The sequence below is a fragment of the Narcine bancroftii genome, chromosome 1, assembly GCF_036971445.1.
Source record: "Narcine bancroftii isolate sNarBan1 chromosome 1, sNarBan1.hap1, whole genome shotgun sequence".
NCBI classification, from domain to species: Eukaryota; Metazoa; Chordata; class Chondrichthyes; order Torpediniformes; family Narcinidae; genus Narcine; species Narcine bancroftii.
In genome coordinates this window covers 107775971-107802010 of record NC_091469.1, presented here as the reverse complement: position 1 = coordinate 107802010, position 26040 = coordinate 107775971, and the positions used below count along the sequence as shown (strand labels likewise).

The 26040-nt window shown below is 39.5% G+C and overlaps 1 protein-coding gene across 10 annotated transcripts in view; it reads left to right on the top strand.

The window, feature by feature from the left end:
* The window catches only part of LOC138762269 (histone-lysine N-methyltransferase EHMT1-like), a 302471-nt gene that overhangs the window by 151127 nt on the left and 125304 nt on the right, over positions 1-26040 (top strand). For 7 of the 10 annotated variants that reach the window (XM_069935973.1, XM_069935979.1, XM_069935988.1 and 4 more), the window contains 4 exons: positions 361-488; positions 4818-5033; positions 7500-7589; positions 9583-9669. In XM_069935973.1, coding sequence (XP_069792074.1) covers positions 361-488; positions 4818-5033; positions 7500-7589; positions 9583-9669 — 521 coding nt within the window. The remainder of the gene's footprint in view (positions 1-360; positions 489-4817; positions 5034-7499; positions 7590-9582; positions 9670-26040) is intronic. The other 3 variants (XM_069936035.1, XM_069936044.1, XM_069936025.1) reach the window with 2 other exon arrangements.

The following is a 26040-nucleotide window of genomic DNA, read 5'->3' as shown; positions in this document are numbered from 1 at the left end:
AGATATTATAATTTAACAAAATAATTAACAGTAAATATTTTAAGGCTGGTAGCTTTGAGGTAAATTACGTGGAGTAAATTAAACAATTCCTAACCATAATACAATAAAATATTATGTAATGACAGATATGTTTTAAAATTAGATGCAGTATTTTATTTTAGTGTATATATTTTGATTTTAAAAACTAAATAGTGCAGATCGCTGTATGTATTCAGAGAGTGCAGAGATTTCCAGTTTGAATGTCTAAGTCTCAACTTGTAATTATAATTAAGATAGTGGCACATAAACATGACTGGCAGCCATTCCCATGCAGAGCATACATTTCTTATTTAATATTCAAAATAATTAAAACTTTGACAGTGGCTAGGAAGAAGAAAAGAAAAATGGGAACTTATAGCCTGGCTCCTAAGAAGAAGACCAAACTGCTAAAACAGCGCACCGTACTTGAAATGTTTCAGAACATAACACAGTCTGCATCTGACATGCAGGTGGGTCTAGAAAGTGTAAACCTTCTACACAGAATTTTTTTTCCATTTTCTCTTCAGAGAAACATGTTTCAGAGTAGATAAGGATCGGATGATATTTTCAAACTTTGTCTTTTGATTTGATTATGTTTCTTTTAAAATTTGTTGTCATTCTGGGGGAAAAAAATCTTATGCCAAGTGAGTATTGGTGTTGGTTGGGCAAACCTCTGTTGAGACCATCCTTTGTCTTTTTAAAAACAAATGTATGTGAGTTTAGACTGCTTGGTGGAAATGCATTTTGCAGCTACAGTGATCGAGCACACACAGCACCATTTCTTTTATATGAATTTACTGTATTTTGAAGAAGTTGATTTGAATCAAATTTGAACATCTTGTTGGATCTGGAGAATTGGAACTAAAGTTATTGCATTAAAAAATACTTAATAATTGAATACATTTGAATCTGAAAAAAACATATTGCTTGTCATCTCTACTATTTGCAAATTCCAAGTATCATATTCTTAATTGTAAATGATTTGTGGTCTTGACATTTTCTGTATAATTTACATTGGGGACAAATGCCTCAATTTGATTAAAATTTTATACAGTGGAAAGTAAATCTGAAGATCATGATCACAAAATAGGAACAATTTCATACCATAAGAATTACCGTATTTGATGGCATATAAGACACCCCCCAATTTTAGCAGGGAATAAGATTTTTTTTAGTGTATTTATAGGTAAGCATTTAATGTTATTGAAATATGTAGCTATAGTATAGCCGAAAAAAATCTTGAATAAAACATACAACTCGTATAACAGGAAAAAAATGACACAACTGCTGTAATTTACCTTTTTTTAGCACTCTGTAGCTGTTGTTCTTGCTTTTTCCCATTTTCGATTCATTGCCCCAAAAACTCTTTCTGCCACTGTATTATAATAGTCCTTAGCATAGTTTGTATCCAATAGTACTGTAAGCTTAAGCACTTTCCTCCTGTAGGAATGTTGAGGGTAAAATCTTCCACTGCTATCACCATGTGTTGGTATTTCTGTTGTTTTGTAGCTTTGATAATACTCGTTGTACCAAGATGCCGTTATTGTGATGAACACCTAATACACAAAATGGCAATGGCTCGTAAGCTTGACTAGGAGTTTTCAGTGTGCTACGATAGATGGTGGTGATGCCAAACGAAGATATTCTTCTCAGGACATCCTGCTTTAATTTTTATGATAATTTCTTTTTTAATTGAAGTACCTGTAGTAGTTTATAATAATAGTAATATTGAAGGCGATATTTGTGTAAATAATGTTAGGCAAGGTACAAGTACCGGTCGGTAGTCTACGGTGTCTGGGGAAACATTAGTCTAGCAGATACCTCAACTTCACATTTAAGACCCAGGGGATATTTTTGGAGCCATTTTTGGGAGTGGAAAATGTGTATGCCATTAAATACGGTATATGTGATGATAAGAGTACTAGATAAGATATTAATTTCTCTGACTATCAAGTAAAATCTGTTAAAATTTTCAAGCAATTTTAGATTTTTTAAATTAAAAGTTATGTGCTCTGAAAAGAGAAAGTTTTTTTTTAGTTCAGTAATCTTTCAGAGCAAGTTAGGAGTAAACTGGTTTTTGGGTAAGTTGTGTCAAATTGTAAACAGAAGGAGAATTTAAATGACAAAAGAATGATTTTCTGCTCTTTAATCTCTCATCTTTCCTCTCTCCAATTTTCCTCAGTATTGATGAAAAGTAATTGACAAAACATTGCTTTTGTTTTTTTTTCTTTTTCTATCAAAGCTGCCAAAAAGATAAGCATTTCAAGTATTTTTATTTGAGATTTCCGGCATTTGCACTATTCAAATTTCTTGGTTTTGTAAAATGCATCAAAACTCCAACATGCTTTCTTTTGCTATACCTCTTGAATCTTGCAGGCTAGAACTTAAAATAGTCGTGGTACCCATTCCCTTTCCTGTCTCATCTGAATGAGTAAGGATCACTCTCCAAGGACATTGCTTACAGTAAAAACATAACAAATATTATCAATCTCCCTTTCTGTAAATCCTGGTGACTTTTTAGGAAGTAATATGGAATAATGTAAACAAAAAACAAAGTACAAAACCATATTTTCCTTCATATAGTGTGCACGCACATAACGTGCACACACATATAACACACAGAAAATCATAAATTGTGAAAAAAATATTTTAGTCTAATGAGCACACACATATATACACGTGGGCGTAGTATTCTAAATTCTGATTGGCAAAAGCAATTTGCATTTAAATGAGGCAAAGCACATACTAATATTTGCCATGGTTAATCTCCCACAATTAACATCCCATCAACCTCCCCCAGACTTGTCAATATTCTGCTGCAACAAATTAACAAGCTTTGGAGAGGATCAATTAAATAGATCAAAGATAGGCCTCAGAGTTAAGTAGGATTTTAATTCTAATGATGTCTCAAATCAGAGGCACTTGATATGTTAATCTTCTCCCTTGGGGATGGATCTGGGCAATTAACATTGATAAGGTGCAGTGCCCTAGCCAGAATGTTTTGTTTATAGGAATACCATGGCATTCAGTACAAAGTGATATTCCCAAGTTCAAAATTTCCTATGAAAACTCCTATGCACATTCTTTCATTGCCACTATTACATTCTCATGGTCCCTATAATATTCCCACGTTTGATATAAATTGCCGGCATGTCTTTCCCACGGACACTATTAATTGTGCATGTTCTTTCAATCCCGCTATTATATTCCCACACCCGCTATAAATTGAGTGCATTCTGTCAATGCCACTATTCTATTCCCATGCATGTATAGATTGCTGGTTCAACTTTACCACACCCGCTATTTTTTGTGTGCAGTCTTTCAACATGTAAAAATATTCTCATATAGCACGTGCGCACATAATATGTGCGTTTTATGTATAAAATGCGGTAGTCCCCCCTTATCCGACGCCCCCAGAGGATGCCTGAAACTGCAGATAGTATCGAACCCTATATATACCTTTGATAAAGTTTATAAATTCGGCACAATAATAGATTAACAACAATAACTAATATAAAATAGAACAATTATAACAATATACTGTACTACATTCCATAAATGTGTATGGGCTACTTGAACATAAGCACTGGGAGACTACGACAGTCAATCTGACAGCTGGGGCAGATATTAAGTGACTAACAAGCAGGCACCATAAACAGTGTGGATATGCAGGACAAAGAGATGATTCACATCCCAGGCGGGACGGCGTGAGATTTCATCCCTCTACTCAGAATGGCACACAATTTAAAACTTAGGAATTGTTTATTTCTGGAATTTTCCATTGTATATTTTCGGACCATGGGTAACTTAAACAGTGAAAAGTGAAACCGCAGATAAAGGGGGACCACTGTATATTCTTTACCAGGGATTGCAAGAATTAGCCAATTTATTGCTTGTTTTGAGTTTGAATAAGATTGGTTTAATAGTAGTTCTCCCCTAGCTTGGATTTGTTTCCTGAATTTTTAATCTTTACAGGGGTAATGCTACTAATTGATCAGATCTGAAATTCTTTCAGGGATTTGTAGTGAGTCATTTAATGCACCAGAGGGTGCTGTGCTATGCTGGAAGGTTGCATTTCAAAACGAATCATTCATTGCATGTTATTGTGGACAGCACCATGCTTGTACATTAATGATATTTGAAATTGTTTCAGATTTATTTGAAACAGCACAAGATAAACAAGTATGTTATCTGAAATGGAAACTGCGCGGTTAGTGTAGCAGTTAGCACAATGCTATCACTGCACCAGCAATCTGGGTTTGAATCTGGCATTGCAATCTGTTTGTTTGTTTATTTATTACATGCAGCACGGTAACAAAGAGTTGGTACTTTCTCCCTGTCTGTGTGGGTTTCCTCTAGATGCTCTGGTTTCTTCCCACCCTTCAAAACCAACGGGGGTTGCAGGTTAATTGGGATATTTGGGCGGCATGGGCTCATGGGCTGGAAGGGCCTGTTGCCGTGCTGTACATCTGTGTTAAAGTTGAAAAATTAAAAAGTAGAAACTGCTCATGCAATTTAAAGAAATATATTTGAATATTGTTTAAATTGTTTGCTGGCTTCAAGATGTAATTTTCAAATTTAATAAATAACACTGTGGGGGAGCTAGTAATTTCATAGATAGCCTTTTTAGAAAAATTGAGTGATGGACCAGATAAAATGAAGTGGAGAAGAAGAGAAGAGGATGACCTTTAATTGGGTGATGCTGCATTTGGGTTTTGAAGTTTTAATATTGTAGATTGATGTAAATATTTGTTTAATTTTTTTTGTCCTGATATTTATGTTTCTCTTCTGTATTGAAGGAACAGAATGACTGCTCCAATTATCTCAATCAGAACATGAATGGAGAAAATATTGATGCATCCCAAGGTATCGATTCTGAGGAAGATGAAGAGGAGGATGATGAGGATGAAGAAGAGGAAGAAGAAAAATACAGTATTGCAGACCCACCAGCTTCTGAGTTATCCATGGACTTTGGAGGCCTCGAACACATTCGCAAAATGGAGATTTCTAAGAAAGTGTGTACTTTGCCAGTTAATTTCCACCTTCAAAGGCTTTTAACAGCGAGGGAGAACTTCTTGTAATATGGCTGTCCCAGATTCTAATCCTGCGACTAGCTACTTTCTTTGGAGGATACTTGAAGATTTCTCTGTCAAAAATCAAATATCAAATGTTTGATAACTTTCAGCTTTGAAAATAATAACTTCCTGGCCTATATCCAGAATTGAATGAATAACCAGAATAGAAAAGAAATCTAGAATTCTTCAAACATTTAATTACTGGAGAGTAGTGGAGTTAGCCATCTCTAGTTTTCAGCAAATCTGATGCAGCCTTTTTGCATGGTTCTATGTTAGAACATGATCTCTCAGGATCCTCAGATTATAATTTTAACTATTACATTCCATTTACAAAATTGGTTCGCCTGCATTTTACGTAGCATTTTCTTTTTTTTACTTTCCAGTTTGATAGATTCATGTTTCTTGTGAGGATTCTTATTGAAGCAAACTATTGCTTACTTTTCTAAGCAGACTGCATGTTTATTTTGATATATATGATGAAGGCTGACATTACAGATGCAATTTAGATCAACCATTCAATGAGAGCCATTCAGCCTCCACCCCCCCCACGGAACCTTAGCACATTTCAGGAGGGTCACGGACTGAAATGATAAAATGTTTATATTCTTTATATAGTCGGTAGGAGAGAAGTACAGAAGAAATCAACTGAACTTAACTGCTTCACATGGAAGGGGGTTTATAAACTATGAGCAGAGTCCTAAGTGGGCCATAGCCAAATGAAAGGCTGCTTTAGAAATAGGTGGGAAGGAAAGGGGGAGGAGCTGGAGGAAGGAATGTGTGAGTGACAGGCAGGGGAAAGAGAAGGAGTCAGAGAGATGAGGGAAAGCAAGGGGAGAAAGGTGGGGGGGGGGTGAAATGGGGAGGAGAATAAAAGCAATTGGAGAAGTTGATATTGATGCTATCTAGTTGAAGACTGCTAATGTGGAATACAAAATATTGTTCTTCCAATTAAGTGTGGCCTCAACCTGGCAGTACACGAGGCCATGGATAGACATCAGTGTGGCAATGAGGTGAAGAATTTAAGTGGTTGGCCACTGGGAGGTCCTTGCTGTTGCAAAAGACAGAACTTTCAATAAAGTGATCCTTTCTCTTCAGAGCATATTTCTCAGCTCTTTGTTCCCTTCCCCTGTCACTTTCCTTTCTTCTCTCCTCCCATTGACATTCACCTCTCACCTGTAAGCCTGTCTCCCCACCTTGCCACTTTTTATTTGGGTGTTTGCCTGATCCTCGGCACACATGTGGAAGGGCTCTGGCCTGAAACTTAGCCTGCTTGCTGCTTTTTATGGATGCTGCGTGACCTGCTGAGTTCCTCCAACACTTTTATGTGTTTTTTTCATTCTTCAGCATCTGCAGACTCCTTGTTTCCCAACACAATAATCTGGATTAAAATATGAGGAAGTTATTTGATTATCCTGCAAATTGAAATTGATATTTTTTTAAAAACTAAAAGAATGTCTTTTTTCTGAATGTAACTGCTATTGTCTATTTCCTTCTTCAGAAATCCAAATACTAATTGATAACTCAAATCCCTTTTTCAAACTTGTATGATCTACATTAGGGATGGTCAACCTATAGTGCACGTGCCAAAAGTGGCACATTGGATGATTAGAAGTGGCACATTGCACCCCAATGATAATAATGAAAAAGTAAGCCTGCTCATGAAAAAAGTATTAAACAAAAATCGATTTGTATATAAAAAAAATCTATAGCAGGAATTTAAGTAGCTTAAAGCTAGAAATGGGTTTTTACTGAGGATAAATCTAAAACTTAGCAATTATTTTCAGTGGACTAAGAAGATTTTCCTGGAGTTATATCTGTCACTTTGGAATGACGTACAGATGTGAACAATACTTTCAGCCATGAAATTAGTTAAAAAAAAAATGAGGTCGTGATTGACTGATTCAAATTTAAAGAATTCTCTGTTGCTCTGAGTAACTAATTTAACTCCAAACATTAAAAGCTTGGCAAAATCAAAACAGACTCAAAAATCTCATTAAAGTAAGTAACGCCTGCCTTCTTTTTATATTAAATCAATATATCTTGTAAAAATGCTAAATATATCTATATTAACATTTTTACAAGAATTGAATGGGGGGTTCAAGAGTTGTGTATGGCACATCTGAACTTGTATGTGAAAAAATTGACGCATAGAATGTGAAAGGTTGGCCACCCCTGATCTACATTGTACTTAAATAGGGCAAATTAAAGTAAATTATTTGTGTAGTATTAAATCCTTCCTGCTTATCTTTTTAATTCTTTTTGACCAAAAATTGCTTGCTTGGCTATAGCCTGGATTACTTTATCTTAGATTTCCCCCCCCCCCCCTTATGGCTCAAGGTGCTTGTAAATTTACTGGCAGAATACCAAAGGCTACAATTTACTACAAAAATGTATTTCTCTGTACAGGCAAACTTTCATCAGGAAGAATATGATCCTGAAGAGGATCAAGATTCTGATGACCTGGAGGATGATGATGATGACTTTGAATCTGATGTGGTGAGTTTTGAAGATCTGTGCGTCCTGTTAGTAAATGCATTATAGATATTTGACTTGAGGATACAGTGAGCAGCTGGAGAAACTGAACAGGTCAGGCAGCATCCATGGACAGAAATTATCAACTTTGCAGGTCTGGGCCTTTTATCGAGATGAAGGTTACCAGGGATGATGTTAATAAAAATAAATAGGCGAAAGATCTGGGAGGAGCTGTGAGTTGATAAGATAGTGGACAGAAGGTGGGAAAGGTAATGTGACAGGTAGAGGGAAAGACCATTGGTTTGGGGGGGGGGGGGAAGGGGCTGGAAAATGAGAGAGAATAGGAACGCAGTAGGTCAGTGATTCTCAACCTTTTTCTTTCCACTCATACCACTTTAAGCAATCCCTATGCCATAGGTGCTCTGTGATTACTAAGGGATTGCTTAAGGTGGTATATGAGTGGAAAAAAGGTTGATTGTGCCGAATTGACTCGCTATGAGCACAGATTCATTAACTCCAAAGGAAATGGGCCAATGACAATTTTTCTCAATCAAAATATTTCAGTAACAAATGGGTCCAGAACAGTGATTCTCAACCTTCCCTTCCCACTCACATACCACCTTAAGGAATCCCTTACAAATCACAGAGCACCAATGGCATAGGGATTACTTAAAGTGGTGTGTGAGTGGAAAGAAAAAGGTTGAGAACCACTGCAGTAGGTAAACAAGTGGTGGAAATAATGGAACCAGATAGAGAAGGGGGGGGGGAATCTTAAAATTAGAAAAATTGATGTTCGTGTCAAATTTACATTTGGCCTCATCCTGACAATGGACTTGAGAATATTTTGCTTCAAGATATCATTAGTATGTCATTATTAATCATTTGTTATTACCGAGATCATAAAATGTGCTATTCCAGTCTGATTTCTTGCTTTCAGAATTAGAAGTTGAGAAAATATTTTCCAAGATTGTGACTCTAACCTGTCCAGCACATTTGTTAAATTGTTAAGCATTTATTGTCATAATCATCAAATGTTCTTTGAATATAAAACTATATTCTGCCTGACTGTTGACCTCAGATTTACTGTGATTAAGGTTAGTTGCATATCTAATGTAGAATTGGAATGAAAAAGCATTTTGTCAACCTCAAGAAAACTCTCCCAATCCAATGAAGAAAATGTAAATCCCACAAAGTTTGCATGGGCATGCCCCCTTCTTCATCTGTGTCATGGAGTTGTGGTGGGGATGGTATGATGGAACAGATTGAATTTTCATGAACCTAACCCTGTGCCATTACTACAGCTGCACTTTTGATTTGAGAAAGTGAGTTTAGCCATCGGATAATGGAGCATGGAGACAGGCCATTTGTTGAGGGAGGGTGGTGGTGGAGAGGATTGGTCAGGTTTTGGGCATCTTAGTATAGAATGGAAGTGCAGAGAAGGTAGACTTTTCTGACACCAGCAAATTGTGTCAAAGTTGGGGAGATACCCTAAGTTTAATGGTTGTAAGTAAGAAAGAATAGTTGAAGATGTAAGAACAGGCTGATAAAGAGTTGTGATAAAGTGTTAAAGCTCAAAAGATTGACCATATTTTTTTCTTCCCCTGTTGCTGCTTGACTTGCCTCCAGCAGATTGTGTTTGGCATCTGTCTTAACTGCCTTTTGGGTTATAGAAACAGAATAAAATTCACTGTGACTGAATTGGGGGCAGCACGGTTAGCATATCAGTTTATTCGGCGCTGTCTGAAAGGAGTTTGTACTTTCTCCCTGTGTCTGTGTGAGTTTCCTCCAGCCACTCTGGTTTCCTCTTGTCTGTACAGGATTTGTAGTTTAAGTGAGATTTTGGGCAGCTCGGGCTCATGGGTCAGAAGGGTCTGCTACCGTGCTGTATGTCAAAGTTTTATTTTAAAAACCTGAAAAACATGAATGTGTGGAATGGAGGGGAGGAATAAATAAGTTTTTTTAATGGTTTATCAGAATTTCTTGATGCATGTACAAATGATGTGGTTTCCTGTTACAGAAAACAATGATGCAGGGCTTTCTTGGAAAGCGGCCCCTGCGTATCACAGATGAGGCCTGTACAATAGTTAAAAAGGACCTGAGCTTGGTAAATTATTTTTAATTAATGTGTTTGGATAGAGCTATCAAGTAGCTGGGGACATAAAATGCCGTGGAAGTTTCCAAATTAGGAAAATAAGGAGACTGGAGGAGAATGTACCTAGAATAGTACAGTAATCATGAGAGATTTTAATTTATGTTTTGGTTGATTTATTTGAAATCAAGAAATAAAGTAAAGAAAGGGAAATAAAATGTGAGTGTAAACTCATGATACACATGACAAAAGACTGTCAGGACTTCAATGGGTATGTAAAATGAAAAAGAACACAGGGAAAGTGGGTGCTTTGCAGAAAATGAGGAAATGGCAGAGAAATTAAACAAATACTTTAAATTTCATTTTCAAGTTTTTGTCCCATACAAAGTAGATGGGGAAGAGCGCATTTGGGGAGTAAGAATTGCAATGAGAAAGATCAATTAGTACAAAGAAAGGGCAACATGAGAGTACTGTTGTGGGGTTCATTCAGGAGCTTGATGGCTGTGGGGAAGAAACAGTCTATAAGCCTGTTGTTACAGGATTTCAAACTCTTGAACTTTCTCCCTAGTGGGAGGAGGTAAAAGAGTGTATGTCCGGGAAGTGATGGGTCCTTCAGTATGTTGGCTTCCTTTCCAAGGCAGCAGGTGATGTAGATGCAGTCCATAGGGCAGAGGGAATTTTTTGTGTGCTGAACTGCATTCACCACTTTCTTCTGATCTTGAGCAGGACAGCTTCTGTTCCCTGCTGTGATGCATCCAGCAAGTATGATTTCGATGGTATACCTATGGAAGGTGTAGAGGGACATGCTGAAATTTTTTAGTCTTCTAAGGAAGTAGAAATGTGCTTTCTTGATTTTCAGTCAGTGTGGTTGTGCAGGTCAAGTCATTGCAAATCTTTACTTCCTGGGACTTTGAGATATCTACTCTCTCCACTTCAGTGCCATTGATTTGAACAGGCCTGTTATCTCTACCTTGACTCCTGAAGTCTGAGATGAAGTTCTATGTCTTGTTGATGTTGGGAGTGAGGTTGTTACCTTGGCACCATGTTGCTGGACTTTCATCCCCCTTTTCTTTTTCAATATTTTATTGCAATTGAAATTCCACATAAAAAAAATGCAGAGAACATAAGAATACATATTAAAAAAAATAGAAAACTACAGAGCACTTGGCACTTAAATCATTCTATTTCATTCACAGTACCCCGTATTCTTAATCAAACAAAATATATTATAATATTTTATTATATTAAAAAATCAAATTCCACTACCAAAACTGAAGTTGTTTGTCAAAGAGAGAGAAAAAAAGAATTCCCTGTCTCAGAAATAAATTACCTTATTAGTCAACACCTCTACATTAATACCAAATCAGAGATTTTGAAAGTAATTCAAAAAGGATTCCCACAATGTTTGAAATTTTAAATTAAAATCTTATATTGAATCTTCTCTTTGTTTAAACATGACATAATGATTGAGGTGGAGCAACTTCCTTCCATCTAAGCAACACTACCCGACAAGCCAGTGGTTATGCTTCTCTCTCCAACAATACCAAACAAGGCAGTTAAAGGATTAGGCTTAAAATTTACTTGAAAAAGTTTGAAATATTTCAGTATTTCCCAAGAATTGGACATGTGGATTAGTGAAGCATCTCCGTTGTTGCATTTGTCACAACGAGGAGATACATCCGCTTAAAAGTGGAGATGGTTTGACTTTGGACAAGTGGGCCCTATGGACTACTTTAAAATGTTGGAAACATTTCAAGTTTCTTCGGAGATTGAAAACTGTAGGTCCTGTTCCCAAACCTTTTTAATTTTATCCAAAGGAACCTCTCTTATTCCCAACAATATGTCATGAATGTTAGATATTGAGCCATTATAAAAAAGGTTAATCCCCTTTCTGTATCTGTGTCATTATCTAAATCCCAGACTTCCACTGTATTGTCAGTGAAATAATCTTGCAGATTTATCAAGAAGGTTACCAGGAAAGTCAATGAAAGAAAGGCCGCGGATCGATCCAGCATGGGCAGTTGATCAAGAAGGTTCAATCACTCAATATTCTCATGAAGTAGTAAATTGGATTAGATGTTCGCTTTGAGGACAAAGTCTTAGAGTAGCAATAGATGATTACCTCTCTGACTGTAGACCTGTGACAAGTGGTGTGCCTCAAGGATCACAGCTGAGTCCCTTGTTATTTGTCATAGGTTTCAATGATCTTGATGATAATGTGGTAAATTGTATCAGATGATTGGGGTGTAGTGGACAGTGTGGAAGGCTTTCAAAGCTTGATGTGGGATCTGGGCCAACTGGCAAAATGGCAGGTAGAATTTCATGCGGACAAGTGTGAAGTGTTGCACTTTGCAGAGGTGGTGGATGCGGGCTTGATTTTGATATTGAAGAGAAGATAGAGGTCTATGGGCCAGGTGCAGATCATTGGGAGTAGGTAGAATAATCATTTGGCTCAGATTCCAGGGCTTGTTTTTGTGCTGTAGTGTTTAGTGGTTTTATTTGGTACTGCTGGTGGGGCGACATATGAGAGGGTAGCAGCAGCTGCCAGGTTATTGGAAGGATGTGCTCAGATGGAGCGATAGTGATTAGCGTTTACAGGGTCAGTGATAAAGAGATGAGCATTTATGTGGCTGCAAGAGAGTCTCCTGTATGGTGCGTTGCATCACTGGTAGGATGTGTCTGAGCAACTACAGAATGTTCTGAGAAGAGAGGGAGAGCAGATGGAGGTTATTGGTGCCAATAACATTGATAGGAAGGTAAATGTGGCCCTGCAGAATGATTTCAGTCAGTTAAAAATCATGTTTTCTAAAGATGAAAATTTTGATTACTACTCATGCCATATGTGAGTGAAGCAAGAAACAGGAAGATAGTGCAGTTTAATGTGTGGCTAAGGACCAGGTGCAGGAGGGAGAAATTCAGATATTTGGATCATTGGGTTCTCTTCAAGGGAAGGTAGGACCTGTGCAAAAGGGATAGGTTATACGTAAACTGGAGGGGGACCAAGATCCTCATGGAGAGATTAGCTGGTCATACTCGGGAGTGTTTAAACTGGAATGACATAGAGATGGGGAAGTGAGCATCAGGTCAATAAATGGAAGAGTTGAGGGGATGGTAGATGCTGGGATAAGCAAGGAGGGACAGGAAAGGACATGTAATTTATCACAATGGGACTGAGAAGCTGAAGTGTGTTTATTTAAATGCAATGAGTATTATGGGTAAGGAAATGCCTGGATCAGTACTTGGAATTATGAAGTTGTGGCCGTGATGGAGACATGGCAGCAAGAGGCCTTCTTCACAAGTGTGGCTTTTCTATCACCACTATAAACTCAGCCCTCACCTGCACCTCCCAATCATCTGTCCTGGCCACCTCTTCCCCCAGACACCACAAATGTAGAATCCCACTTGTTCTCACTTACCACCCAACCAGCATCTGCATCCAACATATTATCCACTGGAATTTCTGGCACTTACTACAGAATCCCACCACCAGATACATTTTTCCTTCTCCTCCCCTCTTGTCCTTCCATGGGGGCCTCTCCTGTGATTGGGGATTCCCTTGTGCACTCATTCCTCCCCATCCATCACCCCCCAACCCCTTCCCCTGTGCCTGCAGGAGGTGCAACACTTGTGCCCACACCTCCTCCCTCACCACAGTCCAGGGCCCCAAACAGGCCTTTCAAGTGAAGCAACATTTCACTTGTATATCCACAGGACTTATTTACTACTTCCGGTGCAACCTTTGTGGCATTCTCTACATTGGAGAGACCGGTCGCAAATTGGGAGATCACTGAACACCTTCTCTCTGTCTGCAACAACAGCAACCTCACACTAGCCAACCATCTCAATTCCGAGTCACACTCCCAGACTCACATGTCTGTCCATGGCCTAATGTACTATCCCACCCAGACCGTCTGCCGATTTGGAGCAACAACACTTTATTTTCTTTCTGGGCACTCTCCAGCCAGATGGCATTAACACTGATTTTTCTGCTTTCTACTAAACCTGGTCACCTTTTCTTTCCCTTCCCCCGTTCCTGTCTTTCCAGTTCTCCCCTCCCTTCTTCCTTACCCAACTAGCCATCTCTCCTCTTCATGCTGCTGTCCCCTCCTTCCTTTCTCCACCCATCATCTCCTTCCTTTGCCACCCCCCTCACCCCCCAAACTCTTTTGTTTGGATGCCTGCTGGCATTCTCTCATACCTTGATGAAGGACTCAAGCCCAAAACGTTGGTTATGTATTTTTACCGTTGCTATTTAAAGGACACTGTTTGACCTGCTGAACTCCTATAGCATTTTTTGTCTTTACTGGCTGCAAGAGAGATAGGATCGGCAGCTCAGTGATCCTGGGTTTTGTTGTTTTAGATGAGATCAAGAAGGGGGTACAAGAGGGAGGAGGTGTAACATTGCTAATCAGGGAGAGTGTCACAGCTGCACTCAGAGAGGACCCAATGGTGAGCTCCACTACTGAGACAGTGTGGGTATTGATCAGAGATAGGAATGATGTCATCATTGTGATCGGGCTATACTATAGACTTCCCAATAACCACCAGAAGGTGCAGGAACAGATGTATAGACAGGTTATGGAACATTATAAAAGCAACAAGGTTGTCTGAGTAAGAGACTTTAACTACTCCAATATTGACTGGGACGTCCTCAGTGCCAGAGGCTGGGATGGGATAGAATTTTTCAACTACATCCAGGAGAGTTCCATGAAGCAGCATGTAGTTAGCCCAACCAGGATGGGGCCAGCCTGGCTAGGTGATTAGAGTTTCAGTCTCTTGGGAATAATGATCACTCTTTTATGTTCAAAATTGCACTGGACAAGGATAAGCTTGGGTCTTGTAGGTAAGGGCTAAATTAGGAAATGACAAATAATGACAGGATAAGATGAGAACTGGGGAGGGTGATTGGGCACAGCTGTTATCAGGCAAGTCCACACTGATGTGGGAGTTATTTAAGGGTCAACTAATTAGTGTCCAGGGCTCTCATGTTCCAATGTGAAGAAAGAATAAAGATGACAAGTCATCTTTAATCAAGAAGAAATAGGAGATATATGTAAAGTTCAGGACTACGGTCAAACAGGGCACTGGAGGAATGTGAAGATTGCAGGAAAGGGGCCAGCAGGAAACCTGGAAGGTCAAAAGGGGCCATGAGAAGTCCATAGTGAGCAGGATTAAAGAAACCACCAAGGCATTTCATGCTTACATTAAAAGCAAGAAGATGATCAGGGAGAGGATAGGACAAAGGAAGCGATTTATGTTTCAAGTCAGAAGAAGTGGGTGAGGTACTAAATGAGTACTTTGCATCAGTATTTAGGAGAAGGACATGGACAGTGACAGGGGAGAATGCTTGTGTTGGGATATTATGAGGTCCAGAAAGAGGTGGTGTGGATTCTTTGAGGAACGTTAAGGTGGACATGTCCCTTGGTCCTGATGGGAAATACCCCTGTTTATTGAAAGAGGCAAATAAGGAGATTGCTAGGGCATTGACAAAGATCTCACCAGTGGCAAGAAAGATTCTGGAGGACTGAAGAATGGCTAGTGTTGTACCTTCATTCAAGAAGAGAATAAAAGGAAAATCTGGGAAATTATTGGCCAGTGAACTTTGCTGGTAGGGCAGTGGATGTTCTGTATGTGGACCGTATGTAAAGTGTTTGATAATGTCCCTTGTGGTAGGCTGATTTAGAAGGTACAGGTGCATGGGATCAATGGTTCAGATACCAGATTTTGGTGGAAAGCTGTTATTCGGGTTGAAGGCCTGTGACCAGTGGTGTTCCACAGAAATCTGTTCAAATTCCTGTTGATTATGAATATTTAAATAACTCGGATGAAGTAGATGGATGGGTTAAGAAGTTTGCAGATGATACAAAGACAAGTGGATTGGTGGACAGTGTCAGGGATTATCAAAGAATACAACAGGATCAAGGATGGGCTCTCTTTTTTTAAAAAAAAACCTGACATACCACTTTAAGGATTCCTTATGCCATCAGTGCTCTGTGATTAGTAAGGGATTGCATAAGGTGGGATGTGGGTGGGAAGGGAAGGTTGAGGGGATGTGGGTGGGAAGGGAAGGTTGAGAACCACTGCTCTAGACCCAATTGTTACTGAAATACTTTTCTTGAGGAAAATTTGTCATTGGCCCATTTCCTTTGGAGCTATAAAACCGTGACCAAAAGGAGACAATTAGGTACGATTAAAACAGTGGTTTTTCAAACTTTTATCTTCTCAATCATGTACCACCTCATTTTTTTTATATATCATTTACAGTTGCTGGCATAGAAATTGCTTATTGAGTTTAATGCTAGCAAGTGTGAAGTGTTGCAATTTGGGAGGTCAAATGCAAGTTATTTTATTTTTTATTTTTCATTAAAATAAAATTAATAATAATAAAATTTCAACAAAAATGTACGTATATATATATATATATATATATAGATCGATAGATATAAAATTTTATATAAAAGACATTCTTTTTTCTTTGGCTTGGCTTCGCGGACGAAGATTTATGGAGGGGGTAAAAAGTCCACGTCAGCTGCAGGCTCGTTTGTGGCTGACCAGTCCGATGCGGGACAGGCAGACACGATTGCAGCGGTTGCAAGGGAAAATTGGTTGGTTGGGGTTGGGTGTTGGGTTTTTCCTCCTTTGCCTTTTGTCAGTGAGGTGGGCTCTGCGGTCTTCTTCAAAGGAGGCTGCTGCCCGCCAAACTGTGAGGCGCCAAGATGCACGGTTTGAGGCGTTATCAGCCCACTGGCGGTGGTCAATGTGGCAGGCACCAAGAGATTTCTTTAGGCAGTCCTTGTACCTTTTCTTTGGTGCACCTCTGTCACGGTGGCCAGTGGAGAGCTCGCCATATAATACGATCTTGGGAAGGCGATGGTCCTCCATTCTGGAGACGTGACCCATCCAGCGCAGCTGGATCTTCAGCAGCGTGGACTCGATGCTGTCGACCACTGCCATCTCGAGTACCTCGACGTTAGGGGTGTGAGCGCTCCAATGGATGTTGAGGATGGAGCGGAGACAACGCTGGTGGAAGCGTTCTAGGAGCCGTAGGTGGTGCCGGTAGAGGACCCATGATTCGGAGCCGAACAGGAGTGTGGGTATGACAACGGCTCTGTATACGCTTATCTTTGTGAGGTTTTTCAGTTGGTTGTTTTTCCAGACTCTTTTGTGTAGTCTTCCAAAGGCGCTATTTGCCTTGGCGAGTCTGTTGTCTATCTCATTGTCGATCCTTGCATCTGATGAAATGGTGCAGCCGAGATAGGTAAACTGGTTGACCGTTTTGAGTTTTGTGTGCCCGATGGAGATGTGGGGGGGCTGGTAGTCATGGTGGGGAGCTGGCTGATGGAGGACCTCAGTTTTCTTCAGGCTGACTTCCAGGCCAAACATTTTGGCAGTTTCCGCAAAGCAGGACGTCAAGCGCTGAAGAGCTGGCTCTGAATGGGCAACTAAAGCGGCATCATCTGCAAAGAGTAGTTCACGGACAAGTTTCTCTTGTGTCTTGGTGTGAGCTTGCAGGCGCCTCAGATTGAAGAGACTGCCATCCGTGCGGTACCGGATGTAAACAGCGTCTTCATTGTTGGGGTCTTTCATGGCTTGGTTCAGCATCATGCTGAAGAAGATTGAAAAGAGGGTTGGTGCGAGAACACAGCCTTGCTTCACGCCATTGTTAATGGAGAAGGGTTCAGAGACCTCATTGCTGTATCTGACCCGACCTTGTTGGTTTTCGTGCAGTTGGATAATCATGTTGAGGAACTTTGGGGGACATCCGATGCGCTCTAGTATTTGCCAAAGCCCTTTCCTGCTCACGGTGTCGAAGGCTTTGGTGAGGTCAACAAAGGTGATGTAGAGTCCTTTGTTTTGTTCTCTACAAGGTTCTCTTACAAGGTAAACTGCCTCAGGATCTTCGTGATGCCACCATCATCACCCTGTACAAAAACAAAGGCGAGAAATCAGACTGCTCAAACTACAGGGGAATCACGTTGCTCTCCATTGCAGGCAAAATCTTCGCTAGGATTCTACTAAATAGAATAATACCTAGTGTCGCTGAGAATATTCTCCCAGAATCACAGTGCGGCTTTCGCGCTAACAGAGGAACCACTGACATGGTCTTTGCCCTCAGACAGCTCCAATAAAAGACATACATGCAATAAAAACTTAACTCTGCCCTCTTTTGTTCCCCCCCTCCCTTTATTAAAAATTATTTTTTGTAACATCAGAGCTCACAATTTAAATTAACCTTAGAATTTAGGGAGAGATCACTTTTGATTTTAGCAGCATGATTGAAGTTGAGCACTTTCAAAAACATATCATACTTGTTCCTTAAATTTTATGGGTTTATTTTCCATTGGTATGCCACTATCTATCTCTGCTATACACCTTGCCAAGATAACCAGAGAGTTCGACTTCTACGTGATTGCAATAAACTTTTTGGCCACTGCCAATGCAATTTTAACAAACAAAATTTGAAACTGTGTGAGATCTTCCCTTATATCTATAAAATTGCCTAATAAATAATGTTCTGGATTTCCCCCAGGAAGATCACCTTTGTAATTCTTGTTAGTACTTCAGAAATTTCTTGCCAAAAGGGTCTAACCTTCATGTTCAATTTTTTGAAGAGGTGATAAGGAATGTTATTGAGGGTAGAGCAGTTGATGTTGTCTTTATGGACTTCAGTAAGGCCTTCGATAAGGTTCTGCATGGGAGATTAGTTAGGAAGGCTAAGTCCTTAGGTATTAATTTTGAGATAGTCAAATGGATTCAACAGTGGCTGGAAGGAAGGTGCCAGAAAGTAGTAGTAGATAATTGTTTGTCAGGATGGAGGCCGGTGACAAGCGGGGTACCTCAGGGTTCGGTATTGGGACCGTTGCTGTTTGTCATATATTAATGATCTGGAGGATGGGGCGGTAAATTGGATTAGTAAATATGCAGATGATACTAAAATAGAGAGAATTGTGGATGATGAAGAGGGTTTTCAAAGATTGAAGAGGGATTTAAACTGCTTAGAGGAGTGGGCAGAAAGATGGCAGATGGAGTTTAATGCTGGTAAGTGTGAGGTGCTTCATTTTGGAAAGAATAATCAAAGCAAGACATATGTGGTAAATGGGAGGGCATTGAAGAATGTAGTGGAGCAGAAAGATCTAGGAATAATGGTGCATTATTCCCTGAAGGTAGGAGCGCATGTGGATTGGGTGGTGAAGAAGGCCTTTAGTATGCTTGCCTATATAAATCAGTGCATAGAATATAGGAGTTGGGAAGTAATGATGAAACTGTACAAGGCATTGGTGAGGCCAAATTTAGAGTTCTGTGTGCAGTTCTGGTCACCGATTTATAGGAAGGATATTAACAAGATAGAGAGAGTGCAGAGAAGATTTACAAAAATGTTGCCTGGGTTTCAGCATCTGGAATACAAGGAGAGATTGAGCAAATTAGGTCTTTATTCCTTGGAATGTAGAAGGCTGAGAGGGGATTTGGTAGAGGTGTTTAAGATGAGAGGGATAGATAAAGTTAATGTGAAAATGCTGAGAGTAGGAGAGATGGATACAAGAGGTCATGGGTTGAGAGTTGACGGGCAAAGGTTTAGGAGTAACATGAGGAGGAACCTCTTTACTCAGAGAGTGGTTACTGTGTGGAATGGGCTTCTGGTAAAGGTGGTGGAGGCAGGGTCAATTTTGTCAAGGAATTGGATAAGTATATGGATGGGAGGGGAATGGAGGGATATGGGCAGAGTGCTGGCAAGTAGGATTAGAGGAGGGTACTTGGATCAGTGTGGACTAGAAAGGTCAAATTGGCCTGTTTCCATGCTGTAATTGTTATATGGTTATATATGACCAGTTTGCATGAGGAAATGTTCCTCCTTCTATTTCACGCCTAAAGCACAATTCTGATATTTCTGGCTTAGATTTGTGCAACCTCTGTGTGGAGTAAGATATCGTTGGTATAAAAAAAATTATATTGAACCAACCCATATCTTACATTAATAGTTGAAATTACACTATCCAAGCACCACTCAGACCAGGATTGTTCTGATATAGCAATACCCAAATTAGACTCCCACCTTTCCCTTGATCTCTGCAGACCAGGTTTAACACTTTCTAACTGAAGATCAAAATACATTCTAACAATAAATTTGGGTATATTACCCATCCAGAGTGTCTGTTCCATTTCACTAACTCCCAGAGGAGTCAATGGCCCCATCTTTCCCTCTCAGAAAGCTCTCAGTTGGAGAAAACATAGAAAGGTTCCATTAGGTACATCATAGGCTTGTCTCATTTGTTCAAATGACATCAAAACACTATTTTTGTAACAATCTGCTACACAACGAATACCCTTATGTAACCATATGTTTTAAATTCTGTTACCCATATTCATAGGTACCAATACAATATTGCATAATGGAGCTCTTGGCGAAATATCTACTTTTTTTCCAATACATTCATTCATTTCCTGCCATTTTTTTTACCAAAATAGTATTATTTGTCTTTTTTATTGATTTAAGGCTCCACTTATAGATAAAGTCTTTAGCTATTTCTTCATTCATTGAATGTAGCCCCATTTGAACCCAATTTGGTGAATTCCCTTCAAAGAAAGATACCAAAAATCTTGCCAATTGTAGCCAGATAGTATTTTTTAAAAATCTGGATGTCTCAGCCCCCTAATTTATAAACTCAGGTTAGTTTTTCCATAGTAATTCTGGGCACTTTGTTATTGTTTAATATTTTTTAAAAATTCTCAGCTAAAGCTGTAGGGAATGATTTGAACAAGTACTTGTCTCGGCATCACTTTCATCTTGACGCAACTCACTCTTCCCCTTAATGTTAATGGCAGAACCTTCCACCTTTGTAAATCCTGTTCTATTTTACAGAGCAAAGGAACATGATTAAACTTTTACAGATTATGTAAATTATTGTCTGTTACTACTCCCAAATATTTAATTCCATCTGTTTTCCATTTAAATCTACTATCTCTTTTATATCTTTCGTAATTATCATTTGTTAAGGGCATTATTTCACTTTTATCCATATTAAATTTTGTAACCAGATACTCTACCATATTTTCTAAGAATCTTCTGTAACTTTTCCAGGGATTATTCCAGATTTGACAAATACAATAATACATCAACCGTAAATAGAGTAATTTTATGCTCATCCTGTCGAACCACAAAACCTTTAATCTCAGTATCTCTTCTAATAGTTTCAGCTAGAGGTTCATTTGCCATTATGAACAGTGTTGGAGACAGAGGGCATCCTTGCCTACACTGTCTATTCAAAGGGAATACCTTTAACATTTGACTATTCATAATTATCTTTGCCTGTGGATTGTGATAGAACACCTTGATCCAATTAATACATCCCCTTCCTATACCAAATTTCTCCAATTTTTTTAAACAAAAAAAGACCATTCAATTCGGTCAAATGCCTTTTCTGCATGTAGAGATACTGTTATACTTGGATTATGCTCCGATTTTGCCATATGTAATATATTAAAGTCTGTATAAATTATTCACTGAACCCTTTACAAATCCTACCTGATCGCGGATGTATTAATTTCAGTAGATATTGCCCTAGCCTATTAGCTAGTGCCTTTGCTACAATTTTATAGTTAGCATTGAGAAGAGAAATTGGCCAGTATGACAACTTTTTTAATGGGTCTCTATTCATTTTCAGTAAAACCGTAATTATTGCCATTGAAAAAAATTCCAGGAGTGTGTGTGTCTCCTCTGCTCGGTCCAATATATCCATCAGTAATGGCATTAACATATCTCTAAATTCTTTATAGAACTCAAGTGGAAACCCATCCTCTCTCTGGGACTTGTTAGCCTGTAAAGTACTCAGTCTCCTCCCTTTTAAAGGCACCATCTAGGTCATTTCTATAATTTTCATCCAATTTAGGTAATTCAACTCCTTCTAAAATATTAATATTTCATTTTCACCCCCCCTGTATATTTAATTTATAAATCTCAGTGTATTATTGTTGAAAGGCATCACTTATTTCTTTCTAATCATTCTGTAACTACTTTGTCTTCCTTCTGCATTGCATTTATCAACTTTGCTGACTCTTGTGCCTGTAATTGCCAAGCAAGCACCTTAAGAACCCGCTCCCCCAGTTCATAATATTTCTGTCTATTGTTAATTATTTTTTCCACTCTATATGTTTGTAAGGTGTTATAATGTATTTTTTTATTTTCCATTATTCTATATTTATCCTTTTCCCCTGTTTCTGATCATTCTTTTTCTAATTCTAATATCTCTCTTTCCAAATTATTTAATCCTGTATTATATTCTCTCTTCAGATTTTTCATAAATGAAATAACCTGGCCTCTCAAAAAAGACTTAATTGTATCCCATATTAAAAAGCTATTATCTGTTGAACCCAGACTTGTTTCATCAGCCTCGAATGCTGTATTGTCATTCACAATTTTAATGGGAATTTGGTGATGGGCTGCCTTAAGGTCGATAATCGAGTACACTTTATATTGTGCGATCTGATTAACCATTTCATTAATGCGAGGGAGTGGGTAGGCGTCCAAGTTAGTATAACAGTTAATTGTCTGGCTGTAGTCAATAGCCAGTCGTTTCTTAGTGTGATTTTTCACCACTACCACCTGGGCTCGCCACGGACTCCTGCTGGGTTCAATCACCCCCTCCTTAAGTAGTCTCTGAGTCTCAGCCTTAATAAACTCACTGTCTTCTTTGCTGTAAGAACGGCTCTTAGAGATAATCGGTTGACACTCGGGAGATAGATTGCTGAACAGCTTTGATCTTTAATGTCGACAGAACCCAGTACCCAATGTGGGGGATGGTAAGTGTGGGTAGCAGCCGATCAAAATTTCACACTACACTTTTCATCTGAGATTGAATATCCAACCCCAATTACATGGGTGCGCAGAGATCAGGCTTTACGTAAAGCCAAACATCAGCAAGACAATGTCCCTGCAAGTTCAGAGTAACCTTACACTTGTCCCGTATGGTCTTTTTAAGTTCGCTACAAGCCATCGACATCCATCGGTTCGCTGGATATCTCTGAAAATTTAAGGCTTGAGCAACCTTTTCATGAATGTAGCTGTCAGTGCTGCTGGAGTCCATTAAGCAATCGACAGTCTCACCATTCACCTCCCCCTTCATAGTCGACCATTCCAGACCGTAACAGCTCCCAAGCTTCACAGTCAATTGAGCTATCACAGGGGAATTTTGTGTTGATCTCACCTCGTCGTCTCTTGAAATCGATTCAGCGGGCTCGTCTGAAGATTCCCCCCCCCCACCCCCCCTTCACAGTCATCTTCTATTCCAGCAGCTCTAGGGTGAGTTTTCTTGGTGCTTTTCTTCTTATCCTTGGGAGTATTTTTCACCCTACATGCTTTAGCGAAGTGGCCATGTTTCCCACAGTAGCTGCAAGTAGCGAATCGAGCCGGACACTTCTGTTTGGGGTGCCAGCTCTTACTACAGAAGTAACATTTGCCAGGTGTTTGTCCCTTCATGCCCCTCAGGGTTCCAGCACTCCTGGGTGTCTCCTTTTCAGTTTTCCTGTATTTCACTGGACCGCATAGCACTTCTTAGTGTTTTGGCTAGCGTAACTGCTTGGCAATAGGTCAGAGGCTCTGTCTCTAATAGCTTCTAACAGATGTAACTGGAGTCGATTCCGTTGACAAAAGCATCCAGTTTAAAAGCAATGCAGTGTTGTTCCACAGTGACTGTCTCGACATCGCATTAGTTTGCCAGCGAGTTGAGGGCCAGTTCATAGGCAGCATCACTTTCCCTGGTTTTCTGACGTCTAGTTAGCAACTGGTGCCGGACAAGTACCACATTTTGTGGAGCCGCATAGTAAGCAGTCAGTCGTTCCCAGGCTATATATAGTTAGAGTCGCAGCTCTTCGAGTTACAGCAAAAGGAATCTCACCCAGTAAGGAATTCAGGTGGCCCCACTGTATCCTCTCATCGACCACATTGTTCCGAGACATGTAGTAATCGAAACAAGTAATACAGTGATTGAATATTTCACTGGCCCTCGGGGCAGACTGGTCGATCATCAGCTGCTCTAGCTTAAGTGCTGCATCTATTTCTACTAATAAAATTGAAGTGCCAGTTAATGAAGAAACCAAGAAAGTAGTTAACCAGAAATCATGGCTTTTTTTTAGTAGAAACTTAGTAATACAATAATGAATAATAACGGGTGCATACACAGCTATAGCCAAGGGGAGTGTCTTTAGTGGCAGAGATAATACACGTCCAATGTCAGGAGAGCAGACTAAGCACAGCGAAAGACTGACAGCATGACACAGATTCATCACACACTGCCATTAGAGAACAGCAGCAATCATCAAAGACCCTCACAAGACACAGGTTCAGGAACAGCTGCTACACCTCTACCATCAGACTCCTCAACAACAAACTCAATCAGGGACTCATTTAAGGATTCTTACTTATGCACTTTATTGATTTTCTTTGCTCACCCTACATTACACAGTCAGTTTGTTTGCATTCGTTATCTGTTTACAGTTTTGATTGTTTACATGTTCACGCTGTGTGCAGTTAATTTTTGCACCACCAATTAGTGGTAATTCTGCTGCGCCAGCAGGAAAAAGGAATCTCGGAGTTTGTGATGACATGTATGTACTCTGACAATAAATATGAAATCTCCAAGGACCTTGCATCGTGAAAAATGTATGTCATTGCCTCCACTTCCTCTTGTGGAGGTTCTGTTTGACGCTGGAAACTTTGACAAACTTCTACAGATGTATATGGAAAGTGTGCTGACTGGCTGCATCATGGCCTGGTATAGAAGCACCAATACTTCTGAGTGTAAAGCCCTGCAAAAGGTAGTGAACACAGCCCAGTCACAGACTAAACTCTCCCCACCATCGAGAAAATGTATATGCAACATTGCCATTGGAGAGCAGCAGGAATCATCAAGGATTCATACCAGCCAGGACATGCTGTATTCTCTCTGTTGCCACCATGAAAGAGGTATTGGTGCCACAGGATTTGAACCACCAAGTTCATGAACAGCTGCCACCCTTCTAACATCAGACTCCTAAACAACAAATGAAATCAGGACTCATTCAAGGACTCTTATTTTGCACATTATTTATTTCTGAATATTGAATTTTTTTTAAATTAAATGACCCTTTTCAGTGTAATGTTGTTTCTGTTCATCTCAGTCAGAGACTGGTGTTTCTGGAATCTCCAACTGGAGAAACGAGCCTCGTGAATGCTTCTCAGAATCTGTTAAATTCCACCAACATTGTAGAGTGGTTGTCTGTTTGGTGGGCAGGACAATTAAAATCAAGGTGTTAGGCTCTCAATCAGTGGTCAAGTTGCATTCCTAATTCCTTTAGAAACGTGGAATGAAGATTGTTTCTCAGTTTGATTGGTTTTGGAGAAATCGCTGGAGAGTGCATTTGGCTCTTTGGTAGTGTGGTTTGCTCTGAATAGTGTTCTGAGTTGAAGTGGAAGCAGATTTAAATTTTCCTCAACTACTCTGTATAAAGTAAATCATCCTGTTAATTTTTAATTGGCCTGTGTAACCTAAGGGTTGATTTGACTGGATTTTGTGAAATAGATACATTTGGAGACTTATTATTGGAAGAATAATTAATTTAGCAGGGCACATTTAGCATCACAGTTAGTTTAGCATTACGTATCAGCAAACTGGATTCTAATTCAGTGCTGTCTGAAAGGAATTTGCATGTTCTTCCCGTGACTGCATGGGTTTCCTTCCATGTTTTAAAGATGTATGGGGTTAATTGGTGGTGAGCGGCACAGGCTCGTGGACCAAAATGGCCTGTAACTTCATTGTATCTGTAAATTAAATTTATTATGTTTTTTCATCACTATTAATCTTTGCCTATATATAACAGCAGACTAGTTCATAGAAGTTGAGAGGTTGGTTTATAAAAAAGACCTTGTGATTTACTCTCTGTGCCCCAAGCACTCCCAGACCAAGACTGGCCATAATTTGGAGGAACAACACCTAATATTCCATCTAGGCAATCTCCAACTGGATGCCATTAATCTTTACTTCTCTGGTGCTTGACCACTTACCATTCTCCTTCTTTTCCCTATCCTTCTGTCATCCAGCTCTCCACCCTCTTTATTCTCAATTCGCAGAACTATTCCCCCCCCCATTTTCTCTTGTTTTCTCCCCTTATCCACCTATTACCACTTGCCTGTGCTTCTCCCCCCACCATTTTATTCAGACATCTGCCTACATTTTGCTCATACCTCAATGAAGGGCTCAAGGCCAAAACTTTGGTTATGTATCTTTGTCTTTGCTAGAAAACTACACTGTGTGACCTGCGGAGTTTCTCCAGCATTGTGGTTTTGCTTCAATCACTGTGTTTGCAGACTTTGGTGTTTCATTCCTTGTGAGAATATTTAGCTCAGGTGCTCAATCT